This window comes from Halyomorpha halys, unplaced genomic scaffold, assembly GCF_000696795.3.
Source record: "Halyomorpha halys isolate HHAL.00 unplaced genomic scaffold, Hhal_1.1 Scaffold124.1, whole genome shotgun sequence".
Classification (NCBI taxonomy): domain Eukaryota; kingdom Metazoa; phylum Arthropoda; class Insecta; order Hemiptera; family Pentatomidae; genus Halyomorpha; species Halyomorpha halys.
The window spans coordinates 936,045-959,092 of NW_027111282.1; the positions used below are offsets into that span (position 1 = coordinate 936,045).

The 23,048-nt window shown below is 28.4% G+C and overlaps 1 protein-coding gene across 9 annotated transcripts in view; it reads left to right on the plus strand.

Moving 5' to 3' along the window:
* The window catches only part of Ih (hyperpolarization activated cyclic nucleotide gated potassium channel Ih), a 734,518-nt gene that overhangs the window by 405,333 nt on the left and 306,137 nt on the right, over positions 1–23,048 (plus strand). For all 9 annotated transcript variants that reach the window (XM_067049307.1, XM_014416443.3, XM_014416447.3 and 6 more), the window contains one exon: positions 708–1,202. In XM_067049307.1, the coding sequence (XP_066905408.1) occupies positions 922–1,202 (281 nt within the window). In that variant the 5' untranslated portion in view covers positions 708–921. The remainder of the gene's footprint in view (positions 1–707; positions 1,203–23,048) is intronic.

A 23,048-nucleotide genomic window follows, 5' to 3' on the forward strand; every position in this document is an offset into this window, starting at 1 on the left:
ATATATCACAGCTTCTTTCAATAATTTTCTAAAATATTTATCTACTTACAAATATTTATATTCTGATTGCATTAATTTGAATTTCTAACAATTTTCTTATATATACAATACACAATTATCATAAAGCCTACCTTCTCCAGTTTAGGACTGTCTTATAAACAAATTGAAGTCTTTAACATAATTTATCTTTTTCTTGTATCAATTTAATTAACGATTTTCTATTTTTTTTTAAATAACATAATTTATTTTTTTTTTATACATAGATTTGTATAAAGAAAAAAAATTGAACCAACATTCATCTAATTTCTAACATTCCAAAATTTTTATTTATTTTGTTAATATTTTAATTTAAAAAAAAAAATGATAATTTTATGTTGTTTATTTCCAATGTGAGTCTTGGCCAAAAAAAAATAAAAATATAAATAAACAACTTAGTAGAGAAATAAGTATAAAATAAATTTAGATGAAGGTTAAATACAAAAAGAACACATAAGAAAATTTTCAGAGGCTCGAAGATGACGTTCAGTTGCGGGCGCCTTCAGGATTATATTAAACGTATTTATTTTTAAAATATGTATTCTCAATATTCATCTACTTTTAAGCAAAACTAATAATATATAGTGTAGTTAATAACATAACTATAATTAGTGTATATGTATGTGTTGTATATGGGAGTAATGAGATCTAACAAGTGGCGTGTGTTGCAGGGAGTGGGAGAGGGAGGCGGGGAGTGCGCCTGAGCGGGCGGCGTCCCTCAAGCTGCCCAACGGCCGGCCGGCGGCCCAGTCTGCCGAGGAGATCCGGCCTCTACGGGATGAAATCCGGGTCTCTCTCGAGAATACCAACACCTGTACCGACAGCCTCGTCACTGCCCTCGACGACGAAGCACTCCTCTTGTCTGACCTTTTCCCAGATCCAGGCATGAACCTGGCACCGAGCCGTGTCCACTTCGGCCAAGCCGGAGACGAACTCTCCTTGTACGGTACTCCTAAGGAGGAACCGGCAGGCGGAATGTCGGCACCATCTACGGCCCAGGATGGCGGGAAGCAGAGTTTTATCAAGAACCAGCTTCAGGCCCTCTTCCAGCCGACGGACAACAAACTTGCGATGAAGCTCTTCGGCTCGAAGAAAGCCCTCATGAAGGAGAGGATAAGACAGAAAGCGGCCGGTCATTGGGTCATACATCCTTGCTCTAGCTTCAGGTGAGTTTCCATATCATATTCCATATTACTATCAGAGGACTCGAGTTTATTTTTTAAAATTTTATTTTATTTGTTTATCTTTTATAAATTTATTCTATATACTTCACTCACAGAGATTTTGATTTTTCATTAAATGTAAAAAAAAAAGTTATGAAAAACTTCATTATTGTAGTTTCTCTTTAAGTAGGATCCATTTTTTACTTCTTAACTATCAATCAGAATGATTGAGGACAAACGTTTACTAAAAAGCTAATTAATTCCACATTTTACACAAATAAAATTAAATAAAAATTTTATTTGTATACTTTATTTTATTTTATCTTACATGACATCTTAGTAACATTTTTGCCAATTTCAAAATTGATTCTATATTTACATGGGTCATTATATTACATTATATTACACATTGTCACATTATTACAATTATTGTAAAATATGGTGAGAATATTGAGTAAGAGATAAAGGAAAATCAAAATTGACAATGTATAGGCCTCTCTGGAGATTAAAAAACAGGGGTTTAAAAGTAGAAACAAGTTTTAAAATAAGCAAAAGTAAAACGGCCGAAACGTAACTAAGATGTCAAAAAAATATGTTTTATGTATAAAATAAAATTTGTCACAAATGAAATTAAATATAAAATATTTATTTTTCTTACAATGTGGTGTTAAGGAAATATTTTTTTCTGTTTTCTGATTACGCTTGAGTCCTTATATTATATATTACATGTAAAATATGTTTTTTTTCAGAAAAATGTTCCAGCACATTGTGTTTTCCAAATCTTCCAATAAAATCTATTATTTTCTAATTTATATTTATTATTAAAACTGAGTCACATAACAAAAAAAGATTTTTAAAAATTAAGAAATTATAGTACAGCCCATTTTTTTGACGTATTTTGGGATGGACCAAATTATGAAAATAACCGTGATCATAATCAGGGTATATCATTTTTAATTGTCATTTTGATCCTACTAAAATTACATGATATCTGAAAAATTAATTATTCGTCCTGAGCCATTTATATGGTGAGCCTATACCAATTTTCATAAACTCATAAGTAGTTGACTCCCGTAGCTTCCGTGCTACAGTTAACGAGGTTTCGGTATAACGGTATAAATATATTATTTAATAAATAATTAAATTTATAATCGAAATCAATAATTAAATGTTTGTATTATATTATTAATAATATAATACAAACATTTAATTATTGAATTAAATTTATAATCGAAATCAATAATTAAATGTTTGTATTATATTATTAATAATATAATACAAACATTTAATTATTGAATTAAATTTATAATCGAAAATATTTTCAGCTTTATAGTAAGGTTTGTGTGTTTTTTTCGTAAATTAAATAGCAATATTTTTTTCTTTTCATCCCTAGATGTCATCTCTATCTATTACCCACATCCATTTATAAAAAAATAAACAATTACCCTTGTACTAATACAGAACAGAAAATTAATAAAAACCTTTATACATTTCTCAATTTCTTTATATTTCTTCCAGCTGATGAGTTATTAAGGAATATTATGATTTTAATAACTCAACTTAAATGGACTAAATTGCCTTGAATAGCTTTGAAATGGTACTGTATCAATAACGCCCCTTTGGTTTTGAACAATATTCTTTTTCATCAAATGTTCTCATATCTACCAAATAACAGAGCGTCGTTTGATCGTTTTTTCATTGTTCTCATCAAATAACCTTTGGGAATGATATCTCTTTGTAGAAATAAAACATACGATTTGATTGGATCAAATAGATGGACTTTTACAATTTTAACCTAAATTTACTTGACCGGATTCTATTTTCTGTGCCCTTAAACATGGATCAATAAACAATTAAAATTCAATTTATTCAATTGGCTGTAAAAGTTTATGCCGTAGTTCTCCGACTAAGTTGGATCACCGTATTTTAAAGCTGTTGTGGGTTTTAAAATAAGCAATCGGAACTAAGCAGTACAAATTTAAATGCAATTTTTTAAGAAAATAAAACTCGAAATAACAAAGTCTTCTTTGATGAATTTTATATGTGAAAAAGGATGGAGGAAACCTGTGATAAATTTGTCCCCATCTATTATTTTTACAATTATTTTGATAATTGATGAAATTTGTTTAATTTATTTTTTTGTAAAATCTATTTCTATCTGTTATTATATGATAACTTATATGAATAACCATAAACTGATAATTTATATGAATGTAATTTTTTCGATGAGATCTTAATTTTGTGTAGTAGAAATGAATCTCTCGAAAATCATTTTCAAAATCCTGTGTTTCATTTTTTTTAAATAGAATACACAATATAGAAAAAAAAAATATTTCAATTTTAATTTCACTCATCAAAAAATGTCATAAAAACATTGAAAAATTTATATTTTAAAACTAAATGTAATGAATTTATTTTAATTTTTTTCAATGGGAATATATATACCTAGTAATTTAAAAAAAAATCCAAGTCCAATGATCTTTCTTAGATTGTGAAGGACATCACATTTTTAAATTCATAGTTCATGTTTCGATGAAAAATTGAAAAAAATAATTAATAATAATAAAAATAACGAATATAAAAAATATTTGATTAATTATGAATTTAAATAAAAATCAAAATCATAAGGGTGTTAATTAAAGAATCTGTGATCCGGATACGAGAAATGTGTTTAGGGATATAACTGCTTCTGTAAATAACCCACTTAGAGTGTCCCTGATGTTATGTCAACTCTAGTTGAACAAACGCCTTCTCTGATTGATAGAACTCAATAATATCAAGAACATTCAAGAATTTATTCATGATTCTGTTTCGAATTCGATTTTTGTATGATTTAAATTGACATAAAATATGTACATGATAAATAAATAATGTTTGTTTGTTTATTCCTCATTTAATATCTCATTTATTAGTTTTATTAATCTGATTAATATCGAAAACGCTAGAACTGTTTCGATTATAATCCAGTCCTGGATACCATTTTTATTTTTTTAAATCCCGATTTTAAAAGTATAAAATTAATAATTAATATAAGCTTAAATTTCAGAAATGAAATTTTTAGTTAAAAATGCGACGTGGAGTGGTGCGTCCGTCGTATGAAATTGCATTGATAAATTTATCCCAATTTTAATTAAATTTCTTTAGTATTCAACAGACTAATAAGCTATCAATTACACGTTTATGAAACTTTAGATTTGATAGAAAAATCAAATACTTAAAAATTGTAGCGCGATACGAAATATCTTTTTAAAACTTTATTCCGGCAGCCGGACTATGCTAAAATGTTATGAAAGCCGAATGAGATCAGATCTTGCAAAATTTGGCAAAATATAGTTGAACTATATAAACCCCCTTATGATAGTCCCTTTTTTAAAAAGAAATCACAACATCAAAAAGTTAATTACGTTAATTAATTATACAGGATTTATTAATTAATAATATATTTTTATATAGGATTATAACCATCTTTCGGTAACCAACGTAATTATTACCGCTATGGAATTTTTGATTTCCTTATTTTGATGATAGTTATAAAACCTACTTCCTACTAAAACACCTAAATTTTCATTTTCCTTTTTTTTCGTTCGTTTTTGTTAAATGGCGTAAAACTTTAATGGTAGTCGCTAGTAACTTCAACTCGGTGTAAGTTTTATTTTTTTTTACATTATAAAAACCCCAGCAAGGAAGTGATTAATTCTTTATTAAATGCTCAGGATCGATTTTAGTTTTTTTATATCGTATATGAATTATAGTTGAACTTCAGGTAATTTTTTTTTTTAATTTTATAGTTTAAATTAATATATTTTGGGGGTCAAAAATGTATACTTGTTAGTTATTATGAATTAATAATATATCTTGTACAGTATTTTTTTATTTATACCTAAAACTCGAAAATCTGGTGCAGTAAAAAAAAAAAAAAAAATCGTAGCTACACATAATGAACCAATAAAATGATTGAAATAAAAAAACAATTAATTTTTTTCTTGAAACCCAATAATATGGCAATGTTAAAACAAAATTGAAAATAAATCAAAAGGTAAATATTATTTTTTTTTTTTTATTAACGAATAATAGAATAATAATACAAACTGTCAGGGGCTATAGGTATTAGAATTCCAAGTTTACATTCATCCGATACAAAAAAATAAAATAAAAAATCAAAATCAAATGATAATAATAATAAATAAAGAAATATAGATAATAATAATAAATACAAATAATAATGATAACAATAATAAATAATTTTTTTTTTAATAATTTATTTATTGTTATTTACAACTCTATACACATATATACAACAAGTAAATTTGCTGTTGGTGACTTAGTGACATGATACAAAGATGTGGAGAATCTACCCACTGATAGAACTCCAATAACATTTCTAGAGGAGAAGATCTCGAGGCCATCTTCTTTTCTGACGCCTAGGAGGATTATTAGGTAATGGATGAGAAGCCAGGCTAGAAACGAGTTGGTTTGGGTGGTTGCGAAGTTTAATAAATATAATCAAAATAAAATCATACCAATGTAAATATTATTAACTTATAAATTAATAGCGGTAATTTTGATAAATGGTAGTGGGATAGCTCAGTAATTAAAGTGATGTGTACTAAGTCCAGAGCACGAGTTTGAATCTGGTTGAGACAAATCATTATTTATTCGGGCTTCGGGAACCCTCTTTAGGCACACATAGCGTCTATAAAGTGGACACTCTCAATTGAGGGAAAACCTGACGTTTGTAAGTGATCATGAAAGAATCACCTCCTTCTACATTTGTTGTTCAAGAAATTGTATTTACTTACAAAATTCTGAATCCCTTGCCCTTCATATGTCGTAGCAGAACTTTTTTTTTTATTTTGATGAGTGACCACAGATAAGCAAGATAGAGTCGTCTCAGGTAGAGGATATCATTGCAATTGGCAGGCAGAAATCACTGGGATGAGAGTCTGAAAAGTCAAGTCAGCGATATAAAGTTATATTCATTTAAGAATAATTTTGAATTGAAATAAATAAAAACATTGAAGCTCTTCCTATGTCAAAGCATTCAGCCGACAAAATAAGCATCGGAAGGCCTGGCTGAGAAAATGTTAGTATTGTGTATCATTGGCATATGTATTCCAAGTCTATCCCTGTGGGGCTTCGTTTTGTGAAGCTCTCACCAAAATGTTTTATCTCGATATGAATAAATCATTTTTTCTCAGGCCCCGTCTCCCGGTCTGATATATTTTCGAAAACATGCTTCTCATGGACGATAACGTTTTTCTTTTTCGTCGATATAAACTGAGCTAAAGACTGGATTCAGTGAAGGGTACTCTGTAATTTATTGGAGGAACTGAAACGCGAAATACTTCTAATTTTACGACCTCACTCGTGGGGACTGTGACATGACAATCCTAGTCGTCTTGGTACAATAATAAAACAATTTTTGTTAATTGACGTCAATTTCTGCTTAAGAAGGCTGTTTTAAAAATGATGAGGAAGCTTATATAATTATTTATGGAGTCGGCACCTTGGTACTGAATATTAACTATAAATATCTGCAGGCCAGCTGTGCCCATTGATATCAGTTGATTTTTATTGTGTCTGTTATCCTCAAAAGGAAATCTTATGGCATAAAATGTACGAAAACCTGAATAATTAGAGAATTATATAACATATTTAAAAAATAATTCAATTAAAAAAATTTAGTGATAATTTTGATTGAACGTGGCTATATTGAAATTCCTTTTTACCACAAACTTCGCTACCATGCGTCATTTATGATTTGATTTAATAATTTTAATTACATACCCAACTTTTTTGTGAATTACTTTCGTGTTGATGTTATCGGTATTTTTGTGATTAAAAAAAAAAAAATCGTTGGACCAGGGAAAGTGGAAATTATGTATATTTTTTTTCTGTTGCTTTAAAAATTAATTTTTTTTTTGTTTCTCGATAGAATAAAGAATATAATGTTTTTCTAGCAAAAATATATCAGCAATACAAATGATAATGAGGCAATAATGTGATCAGAGAAGAACGGGTGGTCTCGGCTTTTCCCTTTCGAATCGGAAATGTCTTTCTTCTTCTGTAGTGATCAATAAAATTCTTACGTATTTCGAATTTATCCATTACTTATTATTGCTAGCATTTAGATCTGTATATATATTTTTTTAAATTAGCATAATTAAAGGTACATTAGAAAAAAAGTTTTTGAAAAATCAGTATTTAAACCCTGTCAGACTATTTTAATAAAGATAAGACCTATTTGATATTTAAGAGCATTCAATTGTACGTCGACTTACCGAGATTAATCAGAATCGTTTTTTTAAGAAAATTGGAATTTTTAAGAAAATATATTAAAAAATTGATTCTATAATGTTGCACTTCTGGCCAGTCAAATTTTAAAAGGTGGTGTCACACCCCACGTATGTAACCGCCGTAAATACATAATTTCAGCTTCGTACTACTTTTCGTTTTTGAGCTTGACTTACCCACACACTGACCATTTTGTGAAACTTAGTTATTTGTACTCAATGGAATTTTCTGGGCTCACAATATCTCTCCTTACTATATATACATTTCATATATAGGTAAGTGACAGTAAAAAACTAATAAAAACCTAAATTACAATTGTTACTTATTTTTATTCTTATCTTTGTATTTTATTCTTATCATTGTATCATTTTGTATCTTTTTAGCCATGATGAAGCCCTGCAAAGTGGGGCGAAACGTCGGAAAATAAATAGTTGTAAACTATTGTTGTTTCTCCTTTGACCGCGACCCTGACCATCTTCCTATACATCAATTTTTACGGTCAACTATATATAAAAAAACCTAAATATATTGCATCATAATGTTGGGTGATCGGTATAACGACGAACTATGGAGCAAAATAAAAACAATCACGAATAAAACCCTTATCTTTGAGACACTGTTACTAAACTAATTCATAATTTTGATTATGATGTAGCTCCTAAGTTATATCAAAATAATCGTGCGTTGTTTTCGAAAATATATAAAACCGGGAAACAGGGCCATAGTGGGGTGAATTAAAAAAATACGTAGGCTATACATTTTTTATTACTCTGAAACTACATTATATTTTATTGTAGTATTACTTATATTATATATTACCTATTAGTATTACTTTGGGTAATTTTATGAATTGTAAGTTGTACACGAATGGCCTTTCAGACCTCAACAAGTAATTATTATTATTATTATGGCACTACAGTCCTGTAAGAATCCGGGGGATCGGGCATCATCGGGAGCAATAACATAAACCTCAGGAATAGTTTTATGATTCCATAAAAATGAAATTTACTTTTCTTTTTAGGTAGAATTATTATTGTAATAACCATAATTCAATGATGACGAGATATTATTCGAGAATCGACATTCCAAGAACATCACACAATTAAAGTAACAAATGGATTAAAAATTGGAATAATTCTATTTATAAATTCAGAAGTATTTTTCATTATTTGATTCTTTTGAGGATTTTTCCATAGAAGATTATCCCCTATAATTGAAATTGGTATAATATGACCTCCAAAAGGAATTATAGTTTTTTTTTTTAACCCTATAGAAATTCCTTTACTAAATACTATAATCATTTTATGTTCAGGTATAACAGTTACATGACCACATCACAGAATTATAAGAAATAAACATTCAGTAACAACAAAGAGACTAATAATAACAGTTATATTAGATGAAGATATCTTTATCTTTATCGCAATCATAGGGCATCCTCTTAAATTGTCCTAACTATGTTATTCTTGCTCTTTTAGCAAAAGCCACGGTGGTAGGTTTCTGTAACAGATCTATCAGCTCATCATTTTTTCTTCTCCTAACTCCATCCTCCTTTCCCAGGAGTTGAGCATTTGTTCTGATTTTCTTGTCAAGGGCCATGTTTCTCCCTCATAGACCATTAATGACCTACCGATGGTTTTATAAATGACCACTCTAATTCTTTCAGAGAGAGCTCTAAACTTCAATATTTTCTGATGTGAGAAATAACATCTATTTCCTGTTGCTATTCTGGTCTCTATTCCGCTCTCTACTTTGTTGTCCTTTTTAACCAGGCTTCACAGGTACTTAAAGTGGTTTACAGAACTGAAACTGTGGTCCCTGAACGTTAATTTTGCAGTACCAATGATTTATTGTAGGATACAATGATTATAAAGAGAATAGGAATCATTGAAACAGAAAATAAACCATTTTAAATAGTTCTATATGACTGAATATACAATAGAATTATTGGACGCGTATGGATAGAATTCTTGTGTAATTATACTAGAATAGTAGGTAGTAGACGTATTTTAATCAAAATCACGAATAAATTTGAAAATGTGTTTTAGCCCTCATAAACATTTTTTTGCTATGTAAAATATTCAAAAAGGGTCTAATTAATCAATACGTAAAGTTTTAATCTAATTTCATTATGTCGAAATGTCACGAGGACGAAGTAAAAAAAATTATAAAAATAAAAATTTGAGGATTACTTTAATATCATGTTTTCGAAAACATAACCGAGAGATGGAACCCAGTTTATGGCTTCTGTACTCGCAGGCCCTCAAGTACAAGATCATCCACATTGCAGAGCTGTACAAAATAATACGAGTTTATTTTTTTCAAGTTTTTAAAACAGTGAAATTTCAAAAATGCCAAACGCCACTAGTTTCTTTGAATTATGTTTTTACACGTGATAAAAAACAAAAAAATAACATATTAAACTGAAAAATATTTAAAAAAAAAAATTAAAAATTGATTCATGCAAGGTAATACAAAAGCTCAATGACGAAATTCAGTTATTATTATAATTATAATTATAATTATTGATGACTTCAATTACTTAGTTTCAATTAACTTAGTTACTAGCAGACATCCAATAGATCCTGTGATATAGTTTTTTTTTATTAATTTAACGAAAACTATATAAACATCGATTAAAAATTGATAAGTCTGCCTAGTATATTTAGAGACAATAAAAAAAATGGTGGATGTTTCAAAACGTTAAAAGAAATAATTTTTCATTTGGAGCTCCATTTTATATAAAACTAATGTTTAAAAAACTACCTTCAACACTATAAATCCTAATAAAATATCATTTATAGTAGAGTAAATCTACTAAAATATGAGCCCAAACAGAGCTGTTTACGTTAAATAGTTTATGTATACTGAAAAAGTCAGAAGTGAATTTATTATGAGAAATCTATATCTCAGGAACCGTAAGACGTACAGATATCTATTATGACTCAAATAAAAGCTAGTTTAATGGGGCTATAAAGCATATTATGGCGTTTATCTTCGTAGGAGTAGTAGTTTTCATGATATTTGCTAAAATAAATAATTTTTTCGTTGCGTCCGAACCAAATTTCCTATGCAAAGTTCATATTCATACGGAAATGTCATAAAAACTACTACCCCTAACAAGATAAACGTTATAAACTACTTTATAGTACATTCAATATTTATCTTTAATTTTATTACTAGCAGGCATCCAATAGATCCTGTGATATTGATTTTTTTATTAATTTAACGAAAACTATCAATAATATCTAGTAAAAATTGATAAGTCTGCCAAGTATATTTAGAGAGAATAAAAAATGATGGCTGTTTCAAAACGTTAAAAGAAATAATTTCTCATTTGGAGCTTAATATTGTATAAAACTAATGTTTAAAAAACTACCTACTACACAAGAAAACCTAATAAAATATCATTTAAAGTAGAGTAAATTTATTAAAATATGAGCCCTAACAGAGCTGTTTACGTTGAATAGTTCTCGAGATATAATTTTTAAAAAAACAACATTCAACAAAGATTAGTAAAAAATCAGTAATCAGTGAATTTATTTTGGTAAATCTATATCTCAGGAACTATGTACAGATGTTTATTAGCATTCAAATTAAAGCTAGTTTAATGTGCTATAATGTATTTTATGACGTTTATGTTCGTAGAAGAATTTTTTTAATGATATTTTCCAAAATAAATTTTAAAAATGTTGATTACTCGTTGTTTGGACAAATCTTTTGATTTACGAAAAACTATATCTCAGGAACTATTTGACGTACCGATGTCCGACAGTAATAAAATTAAAGCTAGTTTAATGTAATATAAAGTATTTAATAATTCATCTTCGTAGGAGTAGTATGTTTTATGATATCTACATAAAAAATTTTGTTCTAACAACAAGAAATCAATTTATTTTAGCAAACCATGAAAACTACTACTCCAACGAAGATAAACGCCATAAACTATATTTATAGCCACATTAAACTAGTTTTAATTGAGTTCTAATAGATATCCGTACGTTAGACGTTCCTGAGATATAGATTTCCATAACAGACTAACTACTGATTTCTCATTATTTCGTTATGATATGTCGCTTTTTCAAAAAATTGTATGTCAGGAACTATTTAAGGTAAACAGCTCATATTTTAGCAAATTTACTCTACTTTAAATGTTGTTCTATTAAGTTTTCTAGTTTAGTTGGTTGTTTCGAAGATATGAAGCAGTGAAAGAAATTTTGTTTTTTTAATGTTTTGAACCAGCTTGCATTTTTTATTCCCCATAACTGTACTAGGCAGACCCATCAATTTCGACTAGCAATAATACAGTTTTCATTAAAATCATAAAAAAAATTGGGGGAGGGACTGTTGTTCGATGAGACACACAGTGATTTAAACCCTCAAAATCGTTGCTAAACTCATAATACGTTCTTTAACCTTAAAAACTTATTCAATAATGTATGAAGAAGATGTTCATGGTTGCGGTCAAAGACGAACAAAGTAGTTTTCAACTATTTATTATTCGACGTTTATGATTTAATTAATTAGTTTTAAACATTAATTCAGTCTTTAAATTTTGGGAGGGGGGTGTGGGTCTGTAGTTTGATTATTCACGCCTAAGTTGATAATTTATATACAGTTATAAACTAAACTAAAAACTATGTCGTAGACAGTTTTCTACGACTAAGTAATTATTTTTTACTAAATTTCTATCTATTTCTTTCATAATTTACGATTATATTTCTTTCTCCTCTTAAAAAAAAAAAAAAAATAGTCCGTCAAAGTTTGCTATAGATTATCTGGTTTTGAAAGAATAATATATTTCCAAAACCAATCTGTAATCTCACAATATAATTCATAATTTCTAAGAATGTATTTTTTCCATCATTTTCATCACGGAGGATATATTTGAAGTATTATAGTAATTAAAACTATTACTTAAAGAATATAAAAATAGATAAAACAAATTTGGAAAATTATAACACGTAAGAGAGTAATTAGACAGTTTTTATAGATCGTTAGGGGTGCAGATATTTCATGTTCACTTTTTATCGCATTTTATATCTATGTGGTACTTAATTTTTATTATCATTTTTTTATTAATGTCTTCTTTATGTGTAGATTAATATTAATTTTAAACATTTAGCTAAAAAACTAATTAAAATAATTTCATCACATAATTCGATTTCAGATACGTAAATGATTCAATTACATGAAATAATATTTGAACCAAATAGAATTGTAGTTTCTGAATTTATTTTATAAATGTTTAAATTTTAATTAATATTATTCCTAGATTAAGTAAATCAAAATTAAAGAGTTTCACAATTATTTATTTATAGTTGTTTATATCTTTTAATTAATTTCTATAAACATACGATAAATGTCATATACATCCTAAGGTAGCTTCACACTAAAAATAGAAGTGGACAATTCATGCTAGTTAACAAATCTTCAACGAAGAATAGACTCTGTCATTGACGGAAATGCAAGGATACCTAAGAGTAAAAATTAAAGAAATGCATATTACAAGCTGCTGCAATGAAAAAAAAATGTATTATGCATGAAAAAATCGTTTGCATATACACATATCGAAACAATATGTATTTAATATGCATATTCATTTAATTCTTTGTTAAACATATTTTTTATTGATTCACAAGTATCTCATTTTTTATTCATTAATGAAACGTCTTTGTTATAAGCCTTCTTAATCACCTGCGTATGTACATGATTAAAATGTAGGTTGAACACATATTGATATAATTTATTTTAAAAACAGAAATGATATCTTCAAATATCACTCAATTTTATATTTCTTTCCTATTATTAGTTTATTTTCATGTATTCGTGTTGATTATGTTTTATTTTATTTAAATAGTATTGTCAAAACACGTAATGCATCTCATATTCCAATTAAAAATAAAATAAACATAATGCACCTGTATTTAAAAAGTTTTCATTACCGAACTATTGATGGTTTGTTTAAACTTTCCATTTGCGTGATTAGTTTCAAAATTGACATCGAAGGGACAGATTTTAGGGTCGAAGTTTCTTTATCTGAACAACTCGATCCATCAAAATCATACAGAAAATTACTAAAGAGATTACCAACAGCTCTTCACCAGTTTTCATAAATTTAATCTTTTTTCTTTTTATCTCTTTTATAGGTATGCTATCGAAATGATAAATGCTCGTATGGCAAACTAGACTTGGAACTAGTCCACTAATGAACGAGAGATAAAAGAAAAAAAAAGGTCATGTTTTATCAGAGATAAAGCAACTTTGTGAAACTGGAAAAACTTTCTTGGTATTATTAAAACTATAGTTCTGTCAATATAAAGGTCTGGTTTGCAGTACTGTTACTATACTAACGGTTTTGTAAGGAGGTGCATGGTCAGAATCACGCACAACCACTTTTTATGAGTACGCACTTTATGAGATTAGGTGAACCCTGGAGGGCTCAAATTATCTGCTACAGCGGGATTCGAACACGTATTCTTGGAATTAGTAGCACTATACCTTACCATTGAGCTACCCGATCCCACTTATTAGTAATATGCACTCTATATTATTATTATAAATTTGAAGAATAATATAATACGGTGACATCATTTCTGATGATGATTTAGTTTTATACATAATAGTTGGAAACTATTTTTGGCCAACCTAAACTAAAATTAATATATTTTTTCTAGTTTTCTAACAATTCTCCCAGTTCCTGCCTGGTTATTTTTTCCAATTGTCACAGTCGGTAGGTTCATTTCCCGCAGGATTGGAGTTTCTCCGATATCAGTCCGTTGCATGAGACCTTATTAGGCTCCAACCTTATTAGGTGGACACGGTAGAACGCGGGCACAGAAACAGGGAAGATATCAGTTGCACAGATAAGGATTGCTATTTCTAACCTGTTACCTTCAGAGTACTAGTAGTTTGTATGTGAGTGTGTGTGTGTGTGTATTAAGACAACTGAGTAACCATCCTTAATTATTAATTATCCTTTCCAATCCAGAAAATATTAATATCTCCAGGGTATTTATCTGGAAACATATTTATTATTTATATATCCTTTGAAATAGTTACCTATCAAATGATACATATTGGGAATACCATAAAAATTATAATCATTATTTTAAATATATATCCGAACATAGGTTATCTCCATCTGAGTTTTTTTACTTTTAAATTATCTGTATATGAAATATATAGTAACGAAAATGAATGCGACCGTGAAAAATTTCTTTCTTTTTTTTTTATTTATTTAATGTATTTTACAACTGTACAAATAATAAATACAATAAGTAAATCTGTGGAATGTTTCATTTACACCAGAAAATCTTGGAAAGGAACCACCCAGTACTTCAAGCATTAATTTAAATTAGAAGGTCCCGTGGCTTTCTTCTTTTCAGACGCCTCGGATGATTATCAGGGATTGTTAAGGATGCGAGATTAAGAACTAATGGGTTAGGAGTTTGAAATGAAAAGATGCATATCTGTTTTGGGGCAAATCTGCAACGAATGGGATGTTCTGGTCTTTGTGGATGAGTTTATGTGTAACGTATTAAAGAGCATCAAGGATTTTACGTAAGATTTTGGATTGTAAGGATTGGATGCGGGAGGAATTTGAATGGTTTGGTAGAGCCCCAGTGCTCAATTCCATGTATCCAAATTGGTCTAATTATCATAGTGTATAATAATTTTTTGTATTGAATCGGAAGCTAAGAGTGTTTTTCAAGGTGTTGTAGCAATCGAAATCTACGAGCAGTTTCTTGTCGTTTCAGTCTTGTATGTGGATTCCATTAAAAATTTCTAATTCAAATTTTCTAAGAGTGTTTGCAGTTCCTGCCTTTTAATATTTTCCATTGGCATAATCGGTAGGGGCATATTCCGCAGGGCTGGGGTTTCTACGATATCATTCCGTTGCATAAGATTTTTAATATTAACCTCCTCTTGTTCTTCCATTAGCCTCTTATGTACAAGATCACAATTTATCGATTTGTATATCCCTTCGCACATAACTGCTTCCTTTAAAAGATCTTCGATTACTTGTGCAGTTCTGTTGGTGAAATAATTTTGTCATTAAAATAAACGAATTTTTCTTCACCTTAAATAAAATAAAATTAAATTTTTATTATATTTACGTTATTATTTGTCTTTTATCTTCATTATCTTTCTTTCCATAAAGCATTCAGACAAGTTCTGCTTGAATTGTTAATGTTTGTTAGTTTAAGATTTAAATTTATTTATGGTAAGTTAATTACTTCATTCAACAGCGAAATAATGGAGTATGTTCTAGGCCGTCTAATAAAGAACAAAAATAAATTGCCAAAGTGATGTTTAATACGATAGCGAGTTGGATTTAATTTTGGAAACTATGATAAAATATCAACTGATTTTTTTTCATTCTCATCAATAAATTAAAATTGTATCATATTACAGTAAAATTGGACCCCGCTTAAGCGGGTCGGATTAACTAACTGTAAAAATAAAGTAACTAAATAAAGTGCAGAAAAACCATCGATTTGACAAAATAAAATAACTGACTTTGCGACTATTAAAACTTTTATGATTGCTTGTGCAATTAAATCCGTTATATAAAGAAATTTTAATTAATTTAAAATTTAAACTTAAGTTGGTCTAATAAATTTACCTTAATTAAATTTATTAAATAATATTAATATAAATATTGCCTTTATATCAAGTTTTGAGTTGCATTCTTTGGAAGTTTTTATTGGATTTTTTTTGTTATACTATTTTGATTAACCGGCTCTTATTTTATCCGGTGGTGTTCTAATTAATTTATCTAGGACGGATAATGCTCTTGGAGCCCTGCTTTGCCTTCCACTCGAACTTGGTTCAGTGTTGACATGGCTGAATGTAAATATTGTATATAACTATTATAAATTTAATTATCATTATCTTGTTATTGTTAATCAGTTTATTTTTTATATTGATGTATATTGTTATTTATACATACCCCAATAGTATTTATTTATTTTATTACTATTAATATTAATTTTTTTTTTTAGTTCTGTGAGTACTACGCTTACCGTTAACCTTTTGTTTCTTTCTTTTTTTTTTTATATATTTTTTAAATTCATTTGTTTTACCCATAATTGTGGAAGATCATTTCTCTTCAATAAAAAAACAAAATATTGAGATGAAAGGAAAGATAACCGGAGTTCTGAAATATATATATTTTTTTATATACATTTGTAAGCATTTATTTAAAATTATTTCATAGCCCAATATGGTTATTAAGTTATTAAAAAATAAATTCTTAATAAATTATATACAAAAACATATTTTTTTTTAAACGTCACTACAGATATTGTAAATTATTATTATTTTTCTTTTTTTAGTTCTTAGACCTTATTATTCTACTAATATAAAAAATAAACATGTTGATAAATTTGTATATATTACTGTGAAGTTACACGGAAGGATATTATTTTTGTTCTAAAACATACTTCAATTTTTAGTTGTTTTTTTTCTCTGTCGTCTCATAGAATTTTGAAGTTTCCTGAGCAGCTTCAATTTAAATGCTGATAGAATAATAACCGGGGGAACAAGCTAAACTTTCTCGCAGACGTCGTTTTTTTTTTTCGTTAAACTTATGCGTAGTCTTATTTATTCTTTCATATTAACTTTTGTGGGAATATTCGATGCCAGCCAAAGTTCCTTGCGTAAGGAATATCCGGGCGGATGGTTAGAGTTGGTCAGCCTAATGAGTCCTAAACTCGCTGGGCCAAGTTTCTCTTGTCAGAAAGTTTAACAAATTGCGTCATGTACAAGTCCCTCAAAATAAGTTTAACTTGTGTACATGACCCGGAAGAGCGTTAAACTTCTGAAAAATTACGTTAGGCAACAAAACACTGCTGTTGCTACCCTTAGTGGTTGGGGGACCAAGTCTTCTAAACCTGCTTATCTGTTCCTTTGCTTATAACAAAAACAAAAGTGATCTGTATATATTCCAATTCTTATATATTATTTATTAACGGTGGTTTTTTGTAGGTACGTTTTATCTCAATACTTCATCATTATGTCTTAGTACAAGATCCCAACACAATAGTACAAGATATATATTTGTGATTGATTTAAAGTAAACAACGTATAAATACTAGCTATAAAATTTATTAGTTTGGTAAGCATAGTTAAGGGAAATGAAAAATAAGAAAGTTTAAATAAAATAATAATAATTTTTGATTTGGAGCTCTATGTTGTTTAAACTTTCTAAAACACTAGAAAAACCTAATAAAACATCATTTAAAGTAGAGGAAATTTACTAAAAGATGACCCCTCATAGATATTTTTACATTCAATAGTTCTCAAGATACAGATTTTCAAAAAAACATATACTGAAAAAAAACTGTAGTTAGTGATTTTATTATAGGAAATCTATTTCTCAGGAACCATGATACGTATATACAGACATCTATTAGCACTCAAATGAAAGATATTTCAGTTCACTATAAAGTGGTTTATGACGTTTATGTTCGTAGAAGTATTTTTTTTTTTTAATAAATTCCAAAATTAATTCCCAAATTGTTCATTTCTAGTTGTTCGGACAAAAGTTTAGATTTACGAAAAACTATGTCTCAGAAACTAGTCCACGTACTAACGTCCGACAGTAGTAAAATTAAAGATAGTTTAATGTACTATTAAAGTAGTTAATAACGTTTATCTTCGTAGAGGTTGTAGGTTTTATGATTTTTCCATATAAAATTTTCTTCGAACAACTATAAATAAATTTAATTTAGCTAACATCATGAAAACTACTATTCCTACGAAGATAAACGCCATAAAACTTTTTATAGACACATTAAACTTGCTTTAATTTGAATTTTAATAGATATATGTACCTCTCATGGTTCCTGAAATATAAATTTTAGATGATTAATTCACTATAGACTGATTTTTCAGTATGTATATTTAAATGTTGCTTTAAAAAAAAAACTTTATGTCGGGAACTATTGAACGTAAAAGTCATTATTTTGGCTCATATTTTATTAAATTTACTCTTTTTTTAATTGTGTTCTATTAGATTTTCTAGTGTTGTTGGTAGTTTCAATGATATGGTGCTCTAAATGATTTTTTTTTTAATTTTGAAACAGCCAAAAAAAATTTTTCCACCGTCACTGGCAGACTCATCAATTTTCTCTAGTGATTATACATAGTTTTAATTAAAGTAATCAGGAATCGTGGAGAAATAACTACTTTTTTCTCCTCAAAAGCTCTTGTACGATCTTCTAATAGTTCATCAGAAGCAAAGGTTGAGCACTCATTCCTGAAATTCCTCTAGGTAATATGACGGAGGTTTCATAATAATAGAGATGTGTAACTAAAAAAAACACAAAAAAAAAACACTGTAATTAAAAAAAAAAAAGTAGTATAATTTAGTAACATACTAGTATAAAAACTAAGTGGCATTTTTTCTTTAAACGAAAATTTGAAACTATATAAAATGTATGTATTGATCCCTAAAGCATTAATTTTATTATAATTAACAAAATGTATTTTATTTGTAACGGAATGGCTTTGAAATGTCGGAACATTATTATAACAATTTAATTAAAAATTTAATGTTGTTACTAAGAGACTTGTCCCTCCGTAATAAAAATTCATTAATTAAAGCTAATTTTGACTAAAATTAATACTTTTTTTTTTAATTAGGCCAAATACGAGGAACTTTGGCCACACGTGATTGGTCAGCCAAATATAATATATGTTTTTCCGAATAGTCTCCTCTCATGTGAAATTTTCCCTGATGTCTCGTGATGATGGGCAATGCTTAAAATAAATAAATTTAAAGTTAAACCTATATTATATTCACAACGAGAAATTTATTCGTAAATAAAATTAACAAGACTAAAAAGACAAGAAACTCCTCGTAGATTCCGACTATTGCAACATTTACTAAACAAACGGTCTAAATTGCCAATCCATTACAAAAGACTGATCTACATGACTATTATAAGGTCTATCTGGACATACGGAGTTGAGCTTTGGGGCTCCACTAAACCATCAAATTCCTCCAGAATCCAATCCTTACAGTCCAAAATCCTTAATGCTCCTTATTTTGTCACAAATCAAGTCATCCATCAGGACCTCAATATTCCATATGTTGCCGATTTGGCCAAAACCAGATACCGTTCCTTCTATAATAAACTTTTCAACCCAAATCCACTTGTTTCTAACCTGGCTTCTCCTTCATTACCTAATAATCCTCCTAGGCGTCTGAAAAGAAGATGGCCTCGAGATCTTCTTCTCTAGAAATGTTATTGGAGTTCTATCAGTGGGTAGATTCTCCACATGTTTTTATCATTTTACTATGTCACCTACAGCAAATTTACTTGTTGTATATATGTGTATACAGTTGTAAATATCAATAAATAAATGATTAAAAAAAATAAATAAAAAAATAAAATTATACATATACTAATTATTTTAACAAAAAGTATCTTAAAGGACTTATGTTTTAAGGGTCCCTGAAACGTTTTTTAATACTAAAATGTAAAGCACTTTAGTGGGTTAGCTTGGGGTATAGTACAAGAGCAGGGAAGAAAAAAAGGCAGTTATTTCACCACAATTTTTTATTACTTTAATGAAAAATATCTACGATTACTAGTCAAAACTGATGAGTCTGCCAAGTATAGGTTGGGGGAATAAAAAATAGCGGTTGTTTAAGAACCTTAAAAAACATTCATTTTTCATGCGGAGCTCTATATCTTAAAAACTTCCAACAACACTAGAAAATCCAAAATAATATTATTTAATTAAAGAAGAGGAAATTTGCTGAAATATTAGCCCTATTAGAGCTACTTACATTCTTAAAAAGATTAATAATTAATTTTCAGAAGTCGTTATCTCAGGAACTATGTGATGTATTGATGTCTATTAGCACCCAAATTAAAGTTAGTTTAATGTAGCATAAAGTAGTTTATGACCTTTACCTTAGTAGGAATAGTAGTTTTCATAATAGTTGCTACAATAAATTAATTTATAGTTGTCCAATAAGTTTGATTTATGAAAAACTTTATTTCAGAAACCATGGGACGTACAGATGTCTGCTAGCAATCAAATTAAAGCTATTTAAATTTATTATAAAATAGTTAATAACGTTTATCTTTGTAGGAGTATTATTTTATGATATTTGATAAAATAAATTCACAAAACGTCAGTTTCTAGTTATTCATATAAATGCTTGATTTTTGAAAAAAATATTTCTCTAGATCCATTAGACGCACATATGTCTGCCAGCACTTAAAATAAAGGAAATTTAACTTACTATGAAGTAGTTCATGGCGCTTATCTTCGTAGAGGTAGTAGTTTTCATGATATTCGCATATGAATATAAATTTGGCAAATGAAAATTTTTCCGAACAACTATAAATCAATTTATATTAGAAAATATAAATTACTACTCTTACGAAGTAAAACGTCATAAGCTACTTCATATCGCATTAATTAAACTATTTTTAATTTGAGTGCTGACAGACATCTGTTCGTCAAATGATTTTTGAGATATAAATTTTTCAAAATAAACTCACTAACTTCTGATCTTTCAGTATGTTCTCAACAACATTTTTAGGAAATGTCGCTTATTAGGGCTTACATTTTAGAAAATTTACTCTTGTTTAAACAATATAGAGCACTGAATGAAAAATTAATTATTTGTATTTTTTTGAAATAGACGCAATTTTTTATTCCCCCTACCTGGCAGACTGATCAATTTTGACTAGTAATAATATATAATTTTCATTAAAATATTTAAAAAATTGGGGTGAAATAACTGCTATTTTTCTCCCTTTGGGCTGTTGTACTAGTACAGTTCTTCTATAATCATTTCATAAATGGTTAAGGGTTGGATATTTCCTACAGATAAAGATACCGAAGGCACAAAAATATAACGTCAGCTAATATTTATCGAAGTCGAGGGCTGCTTCCTTTTTGTAGAAATTTATAAAAACAATAATTTATTTTCTATGTATTCAGTAAGATTATTACCAATAATTAAAATAATGAATGAGGAAATAAAAACATTTGATATTCGATATTATTTATAATAGGAAAATCCCCGTGTTTGGTTTTCAGTTCTTCCTCAAATTAAAAACGTCATCCACTAATTATTTTATTTCACATTCGTTAGTTTCCTCTGTTGAAATAATAAATAGTAAATAATCGTGATTTAAATTTTTTTTAATATTAAAAAAATTGCTGTTTTCAATTATTTTCCCCAGAGCCATAACAAATAACCCGTACTTGTGCAATTGATCTTTGGATGATTTGTTGATTTCCCTCGGGGTCAGCAAAACCAAGAATACAATTCAAGTGTTTTCGTACAACTGTTGATAAACATCTGTGTTGTTTCTAATTAACGTATTCCTTCAGTTTCAACAAGACATTTTATTTTTCAACCCGAAGGATTATTTCTAATGTATTTCTGTTGATGCGATATAGCTAAAAAATAATCTCATAAAATGCTTTAATTCAGTTTTAAAAATTCAAACGGTCCTCAAAGGTAATCAAAATGAATTTTTAATTTATCTGAGCGTTATATTTTAATATCAATAGGGTTCTAAATTACACGTTCATACTCTTTGTTAAATTTTATGTTTTTAATCTCTTGAGGTTTTTTTTGCGCTTGATCAATTTTTATTTCGGATTAATGTACTGGAATAATTATTCCATTTTTTATGATTCGTGGGGCGTGAATAAAAGAGATCGGAATTTTGAAAAATCCTTTTATAAGTCAATCTATTGGTTAGTAAATTTATACAAGATTTAATCGAAAAGTTGATTGTATGCTACTCGTATACCTGATTATATCAACACCCATGCTCCTTTTATAACTTGAAAATTCATTTTTTTTTAATTTTATTTTAAACAAATTCAAAGCAATTTTTTATGAAATAATAATGAACCTTTTTATTTTGTCTACAAAAAATATAAAGTTCACTGTAGTCTCTTTTACTTTGAACTTTTAGACTAGAGTTTTTTTCACCCTGATAAATTTTTCTGATGCCATGCCCTACCACCGTTCTCCTTCGTTAAGCTTTTAGAGAATTCGAGGCATCTCCCGGTTTTACTATTCTTGACTAGCGGAAAAAGAAAAGGAAAAAAAAATTCCTTTCCCTAAAAAATATCTAAAGCGTTTACTCCTTTACTTATATATTTCTGAGTCAATGAAAAACAAACAATAATAATTTTCACGACAATATCTGAAAAAATGAAATTTAGAATTTTTAACAACTGGTATGTAATTAGAATTTTTCTTAATACATCTTTTAGTCACTGAGCGTTTCGAATATGACGAGTTGCGATAAAAAATATAAGAGTTGAGCAAAAAGTAATTGGAATTAAAATTAGTTTCAATTAGACACAGCGAAAATGAAATCATAATTTGTATTATTAATTTAAATTTTACTTAATTGGAGGATAAAGATAAATCCCAACAAATCACATTTACTCTTCGTCGTAAACCTGCCGACTGCCCTACAGTATACTTTAATAATGTGGCTCTTACCCCTGTAGAACAGATTCGTTATCTTGGACTTCATCTTGACAAACGACTAA